This window comes from Pantherophis guttatus, chromosome 3, assembly GCF_059756535.1.
Source record: "Pantherophis guttatus breed Tessera chromosome 3, ASM5975653v1, whole genome shotgun sequence".
Classification (NCBI taxonomy): Eukaryota; Metazoa; Chordata; class Lepidosauria; order Squamata; family Colubridae; genus Pantherophis; species Pantherophis guttatus.
The window spans coordinates 166,762,650-166,778,683 of NC_142065.1; the positions used below are offsets into that span (position 1 = coordinate 166,762,650).

The window sequence follows — 16,034 nt, forward strand, 5'->3', positions numbered from 1 at the left end:
ATAACACAAAACTATGATCTGAGTATTAACTAGTTATTCATATTTTGTTTTAGATCATGTGGAAGAAAATGAAATTGCCCAGGCTGGCAGTGATCAGTGGCCTGACGTTGAAAGTGTCAGGAAAATGAATTTTGATCTCAGTGTGCATGATCCCAAATATGTTCTTATGAGTCCAGTCTACACAGAGCAACTGCAAAAAATAAAGCAGGGTGAAGGAACACTAAATTATAGTTTCTTTTTCCTATCTAGTTTTTCATAAATTTATTGGAGTATTTTAACAAATAATTTTTAGGATTTGTTAAGTTAGCTGTTTTCCTTTCATTGCCTTTGTCCACAGAACCCAACAGAGAAACCAAAGTTGAAGAATCCATAAAGCGTAATACTGTTTCTATGATGCTGACGAAGTATGCAGCTTACAATACTTTCCACCACTGTGAACAGTGCCATCAATATATGGACACAAATCCTTCAGCTCCGGTATTCAATGCTTCCATCTAGCAGGCATTATTTTTTCCACCAGGGTCCCATTGAGGAAAAAACCCTCTAAGACTAATACTTTTATGAGAACAGAATGGAATAGTGGTTAAAGTATTGAAAGCGTTTTACAATTTATAAGGAATTTCTCTACCCTTTTGGAAAAAGCTATTGTACGTTAAATACTGCAGATGCTTTAGCTTTTGATGGAAAAGGTTCTTGAAAAAACGCAGGAATATGAACACAGCACTACTGATGACTCATTAATGCAGTTGTGTCATTTTCTGGGATTGTACAGGTATCTGTGGTATCCATGTGATTCTGGAAACATTTATCTTTATTGCAGATAAATGCTATATTCATATCCCTGTGTTTTGTGAAACATCTCTTTTGAAAGTATTACCTAGCTTTAGCCAAAATTCCCTAGTATGTGACTATGGGCAAAGTTTTACTAGCAATATGAAAACATTCTTATCCTAAATTGTGATACAAAATGAAGATGAGTCAAACAGCAGAATATTTTCGTAAAAGTAATCCAGATATGTTGCCCACATATATAACATTTGATAATATAGCCTCACAAAAGAAAGCTGGTTAATATTGCCAGTTGGTCTCTTTAGTCCGTTACAATATCTTTTTCTCCCTTGTATGCAGATGTCTGATTCTACCCTACATGCCTTTACATTCTCATCCTCAATGTTAGGAGAAGAGATTCAGCTACATTTTATCATTCCCAAATCCAAAGAAAACTATTTTGTCTTCAGCAAACAGGGCAGACATTTGGAAAGCATGCGTCTTCCTCTTGTGTCTGATAAGGTTAGTGAAATGTGTTTTGACTGAGGTTGTGAGTTATATAGATACATGCAAGTATTGATTTCAGTAAGGATTGATTTCCTTATTGATAGGCCCCAGTTTGTATGAGTTGGAAGAAAAGTTTCCAACTCCATCTCTGTACAGGTCCACCACAGGGCTGTGTCTTGAGTCCGCTACTGTTCACCTTAATGACCCACGACTGCTGTGCCAAATCTGCTATGAATCATATTGTGAAGTATGTGGATGACACGGCAGTGGTGGGTCTTATCTGGGACGACAATGAAGATGCTTATAGGGAAGAAGTGAAGGCTCTGGTGGACTGGTGCAATAAAAGTAACCTGGTTCTAAATGCTAATAAAACGAAGGCGATTATTGTAGATTTTAGAAAGGATGCTGCTGTAGAGGTGGTCAACAGTATTAAGTACCTGAGGGTGCAGATAACTAACAATCTTGGTGTCTCCACACATCATCCTTAGTGAACTGTGCAAACCAGCGTCTGCATTTCCTGCATCAGATGAGGAGAGCACATCTTTCTCCTTCTGTCCTGGCCACTTTTTACAGAGGCACGATTGAGAGAGTTAACAAACTGCATCACTGTTTGGTTTGGTGGCAGCAGTGCCTCAGATAGAAGATCCATACAGAGAGTGGTAAGGACAGCCGAGAAGATTATAGGAAGTTTGCTTCATGTTGTTTAGGAATTCTGCTTATAAACGCTATGTGCTTAGAGCCCAAAGCATTGTTAGAGACCCCACACACCCACTTTATGGTCTGTTTCTGTTGCTCCCCTCTGGGAGGATTTTCCTAGCAGGATTACCAGATTCTGTAATAGCTTTGTTCCCTATGGCATCCATCTGGTAAATTCGCAAGATTTGTTTCTCTCGCCATGTACATGTATTACATCCGAACTAGACTGCGTTGTTTCTTTGTGTCATATAATACATGTGGGTTTGTGGGTATATGCATATTTATTTGTTTGTTTGTTTGTTTTCTCATGTTTATGTAGTGTATATTGAAGGTGGTGACCCTTTGAGAGTTGTATGCAATGAAATTTCATTTTAATGTATGCCGATTAGTGTACATTTAAAGTGACAATGAAGTTATTCTAAGTCTAAGTTCTAAGTCTATATATCTAAAAGGCTGATATTCAGTTCCAGAGTCTGAACTAGGTCTCTTTTTCATTACCTTCAATTAACTCATGGATCTTTTATTTTCCAGCCATATAAGCAGCATCTTGTTGTTCAGGGTTGAGGCCCATGTGTGTGTCCATATCCATGTATAAATGAAAAGCCAAAGATGTATAGGGGCTAAAAACTGCTGCGCAAGATTGTGGATTTCTTTCACTACTTTCAATGGGAAACCAGCAAGCATTGAGAATAGTTGCTGGGAGACAAGCAGGAACTATAAAGCTCCCTTCCCCAACTAGTAGAGAAGTATAAAGATGGCCTTGAGGAAGACACGCAGCAGCCATTCGGAAAACATAAATTTACCTCAGAAAAACAGGAAGGGTGAGAAAGAAGCTCAAGAAGCCTCATCTCTATTTAGTATAAGAGGCTAGGAAAGAGAAATGCTATTAAGCTTTCCATTTACTGATAGTATAATCTATATCAAGAAAGTAGAGTTCTGGTATTCATTGTGACATTTGTTTCCTGACCTAACTTGAAGGGATGACAGTATTAGAGATCATTGTTAAAATTTCTGCTTTCTGAAAATTCTGCCCACCCACTCATAATCTAGATAGAGGCTCACAACTATTACCGGTGAGATTTTACCATTTGGTGAGATTACATTTAGGGTGCACTGTCAGGGTTTTCTGGATTCAAACTACTGATACATTAGTAGGTATTTTAGATACGCAACTATCAGCTCTTCCTTTCCATCTCTCAGTTTTATAAACTGATCTCAGCCTATCCAGGTATTCTTTTAGAAATAAAGCCAACATATACAAACTATGTTATACAACTACATAACAATTTAAAATTATTCTTCACAATATTTATGGGGAAAAGAGAGAAGGCAATGAAAATAGAAGAATGTTCTGATTGGCAGAATTCTTCCAGCATGATTTTTCCATATATCACATAGTTCTGAAAGTAAGCAACATTAAAATCATGGACAATGAGCACGAATATGAAACACATTATATTTCTTTTGGCTTGTCATCCTGCAGAATTTGAATACAGTAAAGAGTCCTATTTTTACACCTTCAAGTGGACGTCATGAACATGGTCTCTTGAATCTTTATCATGCTATGGAAGGCATCAGCCACCTCCATCTTCTTGTGGTCAAGGAATATGAAATGCCACTTTACCGCAAATACTGGCCCAACCATATCATGCTGGTTCTACCTGGCATGTTCAACAATGCAGGAGTTGGTGAGTAGGACAAGAGTCTAGAATATGGGTATTTTCCTTTTGTTTGCAAGACAGAAAGAAGAGAAAAATCCATAATAAGGACATGTATAAAAAGATTTCAGTCTAGTTAGCAGTAAACTTTTAAATAATAATAATTTCCATTCTTTGTGGCATCTTTAAGAATAAGCTTGCCTATTTCTATTGTTAAATTCATGTACATTTTATTACTTTTTAAAAAAGATTTTTTTCTTAAAAAAATTATAGATGCACAATTAACAAAACAATCTTTAAACTTAAAAAACCTTAAAACAGTCCCTTTTAATAATTTAAACAATACAGCCAAAAGACGAACAGAGGTAGATGCAAGCATTTCGTATTGACTCATCAGTACCTATATTACAACAACACGGTTAAAATCAGCCCCACAGGAGGCGTAGATTGACATAAAGTCATTTCTGCACACACAAGGCGGTTTGCCATTGGTTGCTTTCCTGCATATGTTATAGGCTTAATTAATGTTCTTGCTAGCTCTTATATTTTAATAGAATAGAATAGAATTCTTTATTGGCCAAGTGTGATTAGACACACAAGGAATTTGTCTTGGTGCATTCGCTCTCGGTGTACATAAAAGAAAAGATACATTGTATATTTGATACAATAACTCTATTATTGTAATGTAGGTACTGATGAGTCAATACGAAATGTTTGCATCTACCTCTGTTCGTCTTTTGGCTGTATTGTTTAAATTAAAAAAACTTGAAAAAATAGAGAAACAAACTAAAAATACAAACTAAGAAAAAAAGAAAGAAAAAACCCTATGTTGTATCTTAAAGTTGCTGAGGTTGAGAAACACTGATCTAGCTTTAATTTAGAATCTGTTCCTCTTTGGACTTTTCATGCAAGCCCATTTTTGCCACTCAAACATTTAGAAATACCAGTCTCCCTATTACCTATTTTCAGGTGCTGCGAGATTCCTAATTAAAGAGCTTTCTTACCATAACCTGGAACTGGAAAGAAATCGTTTGGAGGAACTGGGAATTAAACGTCAGTGTGTTTGGCCATTTATTGTTGTAATGGATGATTCTTGTGTCTTATGGAACAGTCATGTTGTCCAAGAACAATGTAGGTAAGTTTCTCAAAGCTGATGTGGCACTAATGACTAGGCGCAGAATCTTGGATCAATCCTAATGTCGTATCCACTGGTTCAAGGCAAGAAAGGGCAAGTTTGCTGTGATGATGATACTTGATAACATGAAATAGATATTCCTTTAGGCATCTAAAATGGGATATTTTATGACACAGGATAGGATTAGTAAACTGGAACCTTTGCTTTATTAGGAAACGTTCATCATATAAATATTGCACCAAAGTAACTAAAATGCTTGAAACACTGTTCAGTATCTTAACTGTATCTACTGTTTGACAGCTTTTTAAAAAATAAAGGGCAATATGCTAAGGATAATCTCAAGTGTATTCAGTAGTTTATCTTTCTGATTTTAAAGCCATTATTCAATATTATAATTCAGTTGTATGTGTCCATTAATGAATTTGATTTAGTAGAATTGAAAATATGATTTGGAGACTGTTGCAAGCAATTTATTTTGTTTCCCTTGTCCAGGAAGTAGAGGGTATAAGAGAATTTTGTTCTTCCAAAATGGAAAAGATTGGAATGATGCATTGAGGGCATGATCATTTTTTGCATTCTTTTGTTGATCAGATATAAAACATTGATTAGCTTATGGTATTCCTTGTCTATTTTCTACATGCTGAAATCTGCAGGTCAAGACAATCACACAATCTGCTTGAAAACAATTGAGAGATATTGGGGAGTGAAAATGGTGCTATGTGGCAGTCTCCTAAGGCATCCAGTACTAGTATCTTCATAAAAATAGCCACTTCTTGATTAGCTTAAAAAACTGAATGACTGTAGAATGGCAGCTTAAGTCTGGTTCACAGTGATCCAAGGAGAATGCTGCATTTGTTGTGCCATTTTTCATGTTTATTTCCTAAGCAGTTATCTTCATGTATGTGTTGTAGATTTCACTGTGTTTCAATCTACTCATGTTTTTTGGCTTTTTGCCTTTCAGTAGTAAGTGTATGGATCAAGGAGCAACCAGTAAAAACGTATCTCTAAAGAGTGTCCTACAGCATATTGAAGCCACACCCAAAATTGTCCATTATGCAATATTGGGCATTCAGAAATGGAACAGCAAATTGAATTCTAGAGCACCCAAAGTCCCCTTTTCCAGATGCCACATACATGATTTTATACTGCTCAACGTTGACCTGACCCAAAATGTGCAATATGATCTGAACAGGTGGGTAAAAGTATGCAAGTCAAATATGGTGCTAGATTGGATTTCTTCATATGTTTTCTCTCCTTGTTCTTGCTTGCCTACATTTGCTCTCCTGAAAAAGGTCAATGAGACAAGTTCCTACATGACATTTTTTCTTTAATAGTTATTTGGAACATGGTAAAGTAGGAGGTTGATGTCTGCTGGAAAGAGGATTGGACAATGAAGGGCAGAAGGTTTGCCTCCGTTCCTCTTGAGCACTTTGTAGAGAACTCAGGTGCAAGAACATCTTATTTCATCCATGAGATTTTGATCAGCATTTTGTTTCATTAGGTTAAATGAATACTAGTAAGGGGTAGGGGAGGGAGGAGGAGATAAAATAATTTTTCTGCCTGGTGCTAATTGATACCTTCCCTCTTTGGCAGCTTGGGACATTGGGACATTATATGGGACAGAATTCAAGCATGGGAGATAATTGTCTTGTAACCAAGCACTTTCTCCATGAATATTTTCATTTGTTTTCTAATTTGGAACTCATTTACTATCCAAGGTTCAGAATTGGGACCAAGGAAATTCACTTGTCTTCCTATCTGGTAGGAAGAAGTAACTTTGGGTTAACATTATTTTAAGTGTTTTATTTGGGAGGCGATGTAGGTGAAACCTCTAAGCAAGTGACTGTATCTTAATGTGTAAATTATATGGAGCCTTAACTGTAAAATATTTGTACATATACAGCCTCCTGTTGTGATTTTGTATTGTAGAATTCTAAGCTAGAAGTCCTAATTAGTTTCCTAAGCCTATGATTTCCAGCTAAGATTTCAGCTCTATGAAGTCTCAATGAGCGTATCTAATATTAAAGAGAAATTCTAGGAACTATAGTATCAATTTATTTGGAGAGCATCAGATTCTATAACCATATGTAAATCTATGTTCATTTACTTAGATATTTCTGTGAAGACGTAGATTTTAATCTGAGAACAAACAGCAGTGGCTTGCTTATCTGTTGTTTTAACAACTTCAGTCTTATGAAAAAATATATCCAGGTTGGCGGTCAAAAAGATTTTGATATTAAACCGAAAATCATGGTGAGTAGAAAAAGATGCTTTTTGTATTCCCCTCTCTTCTCCCCACTTCCCTTTCCTTATTAAGTCATAAATATGGGGGAATGTTTCTGAGGGACAAATCATTGATCTGTCTAGGCCAGGAGTAGTGGTCCTGTTCTGATCCAGTTCCCCAAATACGACAAACTCTCTGAAGTTAACTCAAAGATTCCTTTAATTAGGCGTGCCGGCAGCCCCAGCAAAAACTTTCTTTCTCACGACAGGCTAACAAGTCTGTCCAGCTGGAAGATGAATAGTTGTCTGCCACATCGATTCATCTCTGCCCCCTGCCTTTTATCCTCAGAGCTAGGGTTGGACTTCGCTAGCAGTGGTGGCTCTTCCTTCCCAAGAATCAGCCCACAGAATTCCATTGCTCTCCTCTCCTTTGCCTTCTACGCATCTGTGTGTCAGGCACTGGACCAGCTGTTTCTCCTCTTCCTCATCAGCCACCTCCAGACCTGGGGGCTATTGACTCTCCACCTGAGGGCTGACAGATGGCCCAGGCGCTGCCTCTGTCTCTCTTTCAGTCAGCTCCATTCCCTCTCCCCCTCGGAGCTCTCAGGTTGTCTTGATGCTGACCTGACTCCCACGCCTCCTCCTCCTCCTCCTCTGATTTGGCTGTTGGAAGGGCTGGTGGCCGACAGGCCACAACAGGTCCAAGTGATACATTCAGTGCTTGGCATTAGGTCATGGTAAGATCTGGTTGATCTGACTGATTTGCAATTGATTGGCGAGTCATCAGGAGTCAGGTGACATTCAAACTTAATGAATGTAATTATTATTGTTATTTATGGCCTCTAACAAAAGGAGTAACCTACCTTCCTTTTCCAGCCATTAAGATACATTACTAAAATAAGGAATCATACAAATCATGCCTAGCTCTAGCCCTTGAGAATCTATTAGTGGATACTCTTGGTTCAACTCACAAACATTTGTTGTAGTAAAACTTCCCTAAGAAAGGAACTAGATTTCCTCAACATTCTCCTTACATTTGTATCCACTTGATAGAGTTCTAGAAAAACAAAAGAAAATCACTCCAGCAACCTAGAATCTGCACATTTCCAGAATAGGGGAATTGTCTGGAGAGAGGAAGGAAATCAGGTTGGTGAGAGTTACCAAGCAGCTTTTTCTTCCCCATCCCTACATAGCCATTGGTACCAACTCTCTTATGGGAAAGCCCAGGAAATGTGTTACTTTGCACTGTGTCCTATTCTAAGTCGTCAACATAGATGTGCCTCAAGCATCGCCTTTGGTTTCAGTCCCACTTGACTTTTTATAGGTGTCCAAATGACAAAGCAGCTGGTTCATGTCTTGATCCTCTCACTATCGGACAAACTTGTTCGCTGGATTATCTAGAACAGTGCAATTGGCACTAGATTCTACACCTACCACACCTAATGGGCTCTTCTGTAGATTTATAATCTCTTAGTTGATTATTAGATGAAAAGGAGGAAAAGAATTTCTTGTTCTGTTTGAATGAGTTTTATGACTTATAGTCTCTGGTCTCCTTCCATTTCAAACCATTGCTTTACTTATTCATTGGTTATATTTCTGTACTACCTGACTTCTCCATGTGATACAATCTTATTAGTCTTTTTCCATCCATAGGCTTTACATATATCATGAAATATTTTAGTTTTGTACAGGAACTCTGTTTTGGCAAACTGTGGCTCTGTGCTCTTGTCTTTTTCTACTCACATGGCCTTCAATTTCTTTCTTGATAATCATTCAGCTATTCAAATTGGCTAATCATTGGACCCATAAACAAGAAATCAAATATAAACATATTTGATAGATACTTTTACTTCTGCAGCTGCCAGATGTGCTGCTTGCTTCCTGACTGATTTCAATGAATGCTTCTAACAAGCTGTAGTGCAATGCAGGAATCAGGCCTAGAATAAAGGCTGCTTTTAAAAATAATAATGAAAAATTCACAAAAAACCTTTGCGGTTGTAAAAGATTTTGAATTTGAAATAGTTTGAGTTCAAAAGATTGCAGCAATCTCTAGCTCTGATTATTTCAGAAGTGTTTCATGCTTAACGAGGCCTTTGATTTTGACACAAACGTGTTATGTTCATAGCTCAGTATGTTAGGCACGATTTACTGTAAATGTAAATGTTGAAATGTTTCAGATATGAAATGTTTTGGACACTCCTACTAAAACTCTTCCTAAAGGGGATTGTTTGTTTGCTTATTTAGACTTGCCATCATTACACAGTCCCTGTATAAATATGAATGCTTGTTATAGGAATATTTTAATTCTTTCTTAGTGGTTTCCCCCCTTATTGTTTGTTTATTTCCCAACTTTATTATTTTTACAAATAACTTAACATGGCAAACCTACCTAATACTCCTTCCTCCTCTTATTTTCCTCATAACAACCATCTTGCAAGGCAGATTGAGGCTGAGAGAGAATGATTGGTTCAAAGTCACCCAGCCGGCTTTCATGCTGAAGGTGGAACTAGAACTTATAGCCTTCCGGTTTGTAGCCTGGTACCTTCACCATTAGACCAAACTGGCTCTCGTCCTATATAGGAAGTGCTGGCTGTCCAGTATCACTAATGTGTGCTGTTATTGTTGCTTGGTAGCACTTCCAAATTTATCTATCTATCTATCTATCTATCTATCTATCTATCTATCTATCTATCTATCTATCTATCTATCTATCATACACAACCACTACCACAAGAGAAGGTCCAGAGAGGGATAGTGTGCCAAGATCTGTTCATGTTTAGCTCCATTTTTTCCCACTCTGTGCAACATTTTAAACTGATAATTGAATGCTAGTTGTACCCTGACCTGCATAAATATTCTCAGTATATTTCACATGGATGTCTTGTTTTCCTGTCTAGGTCTCAGAAAGTTTGACTCCACTAATACCCCTTCAGTATGTTTGCGCTCCAGACAGCGAGCACACCCTCTTGGCAGCTCCAGCTCAATTCCTTTTAGAGAAATTCCTTCAATATGCCACTTACAAGCTTTTCCCAAAGGCCATCTACAACTTTAAAAACCCTGTCTTAGCTGTGGATTGCTATTTGAATATTGGGCCTCAGGTATGTATCCAAAAACCTTGGATTTTACAATTTAGGAGAAATAGTGTCTTTTCTTTGAAAGGAATGAATGTGGCAAGACAATTCCAGTCTTGAGACTTTTATCTTTTATTGGTCAAACTAAAGCATTGATATTACTCTTTTTAATTGCTTTATCAATATTTTGGATGCTAAGAACCATTTGCCAGGATATTTTACCTTTTTAAAATGTTTGGATAGACAATCTAATGCTCTTCGGCATATTGTAGATTCTTCTCATCTCTTTTTTTTTACTGTTTAAACAACTTTTGCCCTAATTTTCTTTAACTCACTTTGTCTGTTTTGGAAACAGTTGTGATTTATTAAAAGGATAATCCACATTCTAAACATGAATGTGTTTGGAATTTACCACTGATCGTTAAAGCTGATTTGATAAGATATTCATGTTGAGATAAGAACATTTTAAGGAAAGAAGACTTAAATGTATGTATCTGTTCCCATTTCTGGTATAGGTAGCTCTTTGCTATGTAAGTTCACGGCCACATTCAGTTAATGTGAACTGTGAAGGGGTGTTTTTCAGTGGCCTTCTTCTCTACCTTTGTGACTCCTTCGTTGGACCAGACTTTCTTAAAAGGTTCAAATTCCTGAAAGGTAATGTGATTTCTGTATAGAACTGGCTGACTGGTCCCTAACAAGGATAGACTGAACAGACATTGCCATTATATGCTGTGCAATGTAACAACCCTTATTTGACAAAGTTGTAGAAGTGTAATGAAAAACAGCATTGTCCTCCAGTTCCAGTTATACTTTCTAATTCTCCGATATCCTTTACCCCTAAAACATGAAAAAGCCAGAAGCAAAATGCATACTCATTTAAACGCAGTCCGTTCTCTATTTTTGGGGAACATATTAAATAATTTTGAATTAACTGCTCCTTAATATCCTAGAAATTGTTTATTTGTTATTCCTGAAATAGTGGAAAAATCTATGTAAAGAGCCTAGGGACTCTGTCCATCAACATGATCTTTTTCTGAAAATTGAATGAAATGCGACTACATGTGGTGTGCTTCTGTATAAGAGAGGCGGATGGGCAGTTCCCTGGAATGTTGCTAACCGTTTCATCCTTGTCCCATGACCCAAAGGAGACACTGTGCAGCCTGCCCTGAACTTTCCAATGTACATATACATACATACAACACATGACAGCCTGGAAACACACAGAGAGATACACCATACTTTGCTACATAGAAGAAAATGCAGACATCTCCCGTAGCCACTGCTGTAAGGAGAGGGAAAGAATTCCAGAACTCCATACCTTGCATTATTAATAAAGGTGATAGGCTGTCAGTTTGCTCCATTTTTTTCCCCCAGTGAATGATAAAAGGTGAGGTCAGGCTTTTGATAACATGTAGAAGATTGGTTATACAGAGATTCTACCTTGCATTTTGTATTACTTTAGTATATTTTTAACATATACGTTTTTATCCAGATTCCAAAAATAAACAAAGTAACAAAAAAAATAACGCTATAGATGTAATAAAATCTGTAACGTATTAATATATCTGTATTTCTATGTTTTCTTAGGTAGGAAAATCAGGAAAGTACTTTGTATACTTTGATTTGAAATTTACGTGATGATCTAAGTCATAATCTGAATAAATTTATACCACCATATAGTACTTTACAGCACTCTGCACTATTTATGTTGGCATATTACCCCCAACAATTTGGGTCCTCATTTTACTCATCTTAGAAGTATGGAAGGATGAGTCAACCTTGATCTGGTCAGGATCAAACTCTTGGCTGTGAACAGAGTTAGCCCTGCAATACTGCATTCTGGTCATTGTGCCACCAGGGCTCTTTTACTATTACTCTTTACTGTTACTTTTTTAAAATGTGCAATAATGTTTCCAAGCAATAGAGAGCAATGGCAGAAGATAAATGTTGTGGAAATTAAACTGTGGTATAAACTGTCTGCTATTTAATTTCATCTTTTAACTTTAGGTGCAACACTGTGTGTGATATGCCAAGACAGGAGCTCCTTGCGTCAAACCATTGTGCGGTTAGAGCTGGAAGATGAGTGGCAGTTCCGTCTGAGAGATGAATTCCAAACTGCTAACAGTTCTGACGACAAGCCTCTCTATTTTCTAACTGGGCGCCATGTATAAGCTTGAGTCAAAGGCACCGGATGCAGGAGAACCCGATGATCTGAATTATTTCTTTTTCCTTATTTCAGTTAATGTACAATCACTGTGGAGCAAAGTGCAACCCAAGACTTGTGTTCAATCACTATTTTAAGGATTTCCCTGAATTCAGGCCGAGTTTTAGAAGTTCTTTCTCTCTTATTTTATGATTGAAAGAGCATTGATCTCAAGTTAATTCCTTCTGGGTCACTGATTTAGAAGACGATATTCCCACTGTGACTAAGATATGGAGAAATCTTTTCAAGGGGAGGGGGGATGAAATTACTTTCGGCCTCTGCCAGCTTGAGTTACATGAGACACACACAAGGCAAGTGGGCTCGTCTGAAGATGATGTACTGAGGAATGCTGTCCATTTCTCTTCATATCTGTACTTTTGGTACGGTCTAAACTCAGGGGTTTAAAACTACAAAACACAGGTATTTGTGTTTGAAAGAATAATCTTTATTCACTTTCTGTGCAGTGTTAGGTGAAGGTTTGTAATTTTTTTAATGTATTGAAACTATTTTGGCAAAGTTTCCACAAAAGTTAAAACGTTTACTTCAAAAGCCTGAACAAATCAGTGAATGTACGGCAGGCATTTATATAAAGATGCGGCTTGGGGGGTAGCGTTATTGATTTAAATCCAGAGATCCTTTGTGAAGAGAATCTGTGTAGGTGACATTATTTTTTTTCCCTTCGACAATATATATGGAACTGGATCCCAAAGGAGAGGCTGCGTACAAACCTGCTTTTTGCACTCAGATCATCACTGACCGTGGTTTGAAAAGTATCTGTTCAGCCAGCCTAAATAGATAGCTTTTGCATATTGTTTCTTCAGTGTATTTAAGCTCCACCAATGATTTCTGTCCTCAGTGTTATGGTATGTTGTTTTGAAATGGCTAAATAACCTCCTCGTTTCTTGCATAGCTGAAATTCCTGGAATTGTTTCTGCAGTGGATGCCTCACATGCTTCAGCTTTCTCTAGTGCTGGGGATAAAAAATGTTAGTTTTGTGCTTTATGAAGAGCATTTTGCTATTCTGTGATGAAGAGACTGAGCATAGAACAGGAAAAACAGGGCTTAGTATTTTATTATGTAATTAAATTATAAAAGTCCTTCAGGAATCACTTTCCATTGAATTGGGACCAGCAACAGACGCCATGCTTTCCAACAATCTAAAACACACCTGGAAAAGTGGGCCAGTCTATAGGGTTTGAAGCAGTTAAACACTGGCCCAGCGGGACTCATACAGCTCTGTTCCCTCTACTTGCCAGTGTGAGCAAATGGCCAAATGGAGGCACCGTAACAGGGCAGTAAGTCCTGTCTGGATCTGGCACCTTGGCACCATGCTTCTGCTCCAAAGCTTAAGTGATTTTAGATGGCACAGAATTAGGGAAATGGGAGGTAGGTCCAGAGCATCTCTTGCTACAATGCCTCTTGCACTGCTTGCACATGTCTGTACTTTGGTGGGGAATGGGAGAACTGGAGCTTTCCTGAGCTTAGCACAACTCCTTCATATGCAAATACCGTGTATGTGCTTGACTGGATCAAGCCCTGTACTTTTTATTTGTTTGAATTAGACAGAAAGAGATGTATTAAATTTTAAATAGGCATTAAGTTGTGTAAAAGTGAGGTTCTTTGCACCAGCACTTTGTGCTGTGAAATATGCTGAATTTTTAAATGAGTCTAGTACAATCAGGTCTTCATACTGCAGTTAACAATGCAGGTAGTTCTCGACTTACGACCACAATTGAGCCCAAAATTTCTGTTGTTGAGTTTTTCCCCATTTTATGATTTTCCTTGACTCCATTGTTAAGTGCATCACTGCAGTTGATAAGTTAGTAACACTGTTGTTATGTGAATCTGGTTTCCCCATTGACTTTGCTTGTCAGAAGGTTGCAAAAGGTGATCACATGACCCTGGGACACAGCAACGGTCATAAATATGAACAAGTTGCCCAGCATCTGAATTTTGATCACCTGATCATGGGGAGGCTGCAAAGGTTGTAATTGTGAAAAACTGTCATAAATCACTTTTTCAGTGCCATTGTAACTTTGAACAGTCACTAAACGAACTGTTGTAAGTCGAGGACTACCTATAGACAGAATTCCCCTTATTTCCTGCTTGTTAGTCAGTTTTCAATTTCTTCTATGTGATCCTTTACTGTAGTTCTTCCTTCGGACACAAATCTTAACATTTCTTGCACAGATATTTAAAGTTGTGCAGCCTATTTCATAAGATGGTGAAAAATAGTAATTTGTTTGGGGCTGTTTAAATACAAAGGATGATACCTGGAACTCTCAATGAAGCACCTGCCCAAATTGCATTTAGAACAAAGTGTTAATCATGCAACTTTTTTACTTGTGAAAGAGCTGTTTACAAATAATGAAAAGCATAATATATTGAAGCTGAAAGGGAAGTAATGGTTTTCAAATCTATTGTTTTTATTGTACTTTTACATAAATGTAGCATATTTCAAATGAACAATTGTTTACTTTAGTATATTCTTTTTTTGGTACCCTTATAACATTTGCCTTATACTTTAATAAGTACCTTTACGTTTTGGGAATAGAAATTTACATAAAAGTTACAAGTAGGGGGTGTCAGATAATCTAGGTTTCATTGTAGTTTTATGAGGCTGAACATAATTTGTAAATGTTTCCAAAGAGTTGCCATTTTATTGCAAATTTGCAAATTGAAAGCTTTTGAAATCTTCTTTATATTTTTGAAGTTTGCACTATGTTCTTAAAATTCCAGGTGCTTTGACCCTTGATAAAGAGGTATAAAAATAGAAGCTGAGAATTTACAGATAAAGGGTCTTTTCACACAATCGGGGTTTAGGGCCATGTTTGAAGGAGAATGTAAGTGGTTACAATATCTGAGCAAACACTATGTTTTATACATAAGAAAATGTATTTCCTGAGTAGCAGGTTCTTATTGTATTTGATGCACCATATGGTTTTTACTACTGTTGAGTTGTAATCACAGCATGAAGTGTTTAACTCACATGCTATCCAAATTGTGAAGTTTTTGTTTAGAATTTACTAGTGCACTCCCTGTTAAACAAATTGTGTGGGAATATATTTTGTTTGTTTATCATTGACTGATGTATAAAAACTCTATTCTCTCTTATTACTAAGCAATGTTTTGTGTGATTGTGTGGAAAGATCTTAAAATATATTTTCTAAATTGGACAAGAACAATTGATAGTTCAACATAGTTTCACGAAAGCAAAGACAGAAGAGTTTTGGTTAAATATTCTTTGAAACCTCTTCAGTAAATGTCTTCACAACCTCAATGTTAAGTTTTCTGTAATAGTGAAATAAATTCTGAATGTGATAAGTGGGGACAGGAGATCAGAGCAAGATACCAAATGTTATGATGATATTATTTCATTTACAAGCCTTGTAGCAAGGTGATGATATGAATGTATTAAAAGGCCAGCATTATTTTACCTGTGAGCTTGTTAAATATAAATAATTGACAAGTCTCAGGTTATACTGAATATAATCTGTACTTTTTTTAAAAAAATGACTCAGATTCTATTTCTGTAATTTATAGTTGCTTTATGTGATCTCTAAAAAAATAGAGTAAATGTTGCTCTCTTGGACTGCTTCACACTTGACCAGTTTCCTACTGAGATAAACTTTTAAGAAATAAAGTATGTGATCAACAGTGTGATAATGATGTAGATGCCACATTTGTTTGTCAACAATTCCTTGTTTATCTTGTTTCCTACATAGAGCTACTCACTCTATAGGAAGTTCCTCAGATTTGAAGCAGTCCTTGAT

At 37.0% G+C, this 16,034-nt stretch overlaps 1 protein-coding gene across 18 annotated transcripts in view; it reads left to right on the forward strand.

Moving 5' to 3' along the window:
* GREB1L (GREB1 like retinoic acid receptor coactivator) overlaps window positions 1-12,376 on the forward strand; it is a 152,773-nt gene extending 140,397 nt beyond the window's left edge. For 12 of the 18 annotated variants that reach the window (XM_034429570.3, XM_034429572.3, XM_087890493.1 and 9 more), the window contains 10 exons: window positions 54-209; window positions 338-477; window positions 1,129-1,290; window positions 3,455-3,659; window positions 4,599-4,764; window positions 5,726-5,956; window positions 6,876-7,017; window positions 9,885-10,085; window positions 10,574-10,712; window positions 12,066-12,376. In XM_034429570.3, coding sequence (XP_034285461.1) covers window positions 54-209; window positions 338-477; window positions 1,129-1,290; window positions 3,455-3,659; window positions 4,599-4,764; window positions 5,726-5,956; window positions 6,876-7,017; window positions 9,885-10,085; window positions 10,574-10,712; window positions 12,066-12,229 — 1,706 coding nt within the window. In that variant the 3' untranslated portion in view covers window positions 12,230-12,376. The remainder of the gene's footprint in view (window positions 1-53; window positions 210-337; window positions 478-1,128; window positions 1,291-3,454; window positions 3,660-4,598; window positions 4,765-5,725; window positions 5,957-6,875; window positions 7,018-9,884; window positions 10,086-10,573; window positions 10,713-12,065) is intronic. The other 6 variants (XM_034429576.3, XM_060682005.2, XM_034429569.3 and 3 more) reach the window with 1 other exon arrangement.
* The last annotated feature ends 3,658 nt before the right edge of the window (window positions 12,377-16,034 follow it).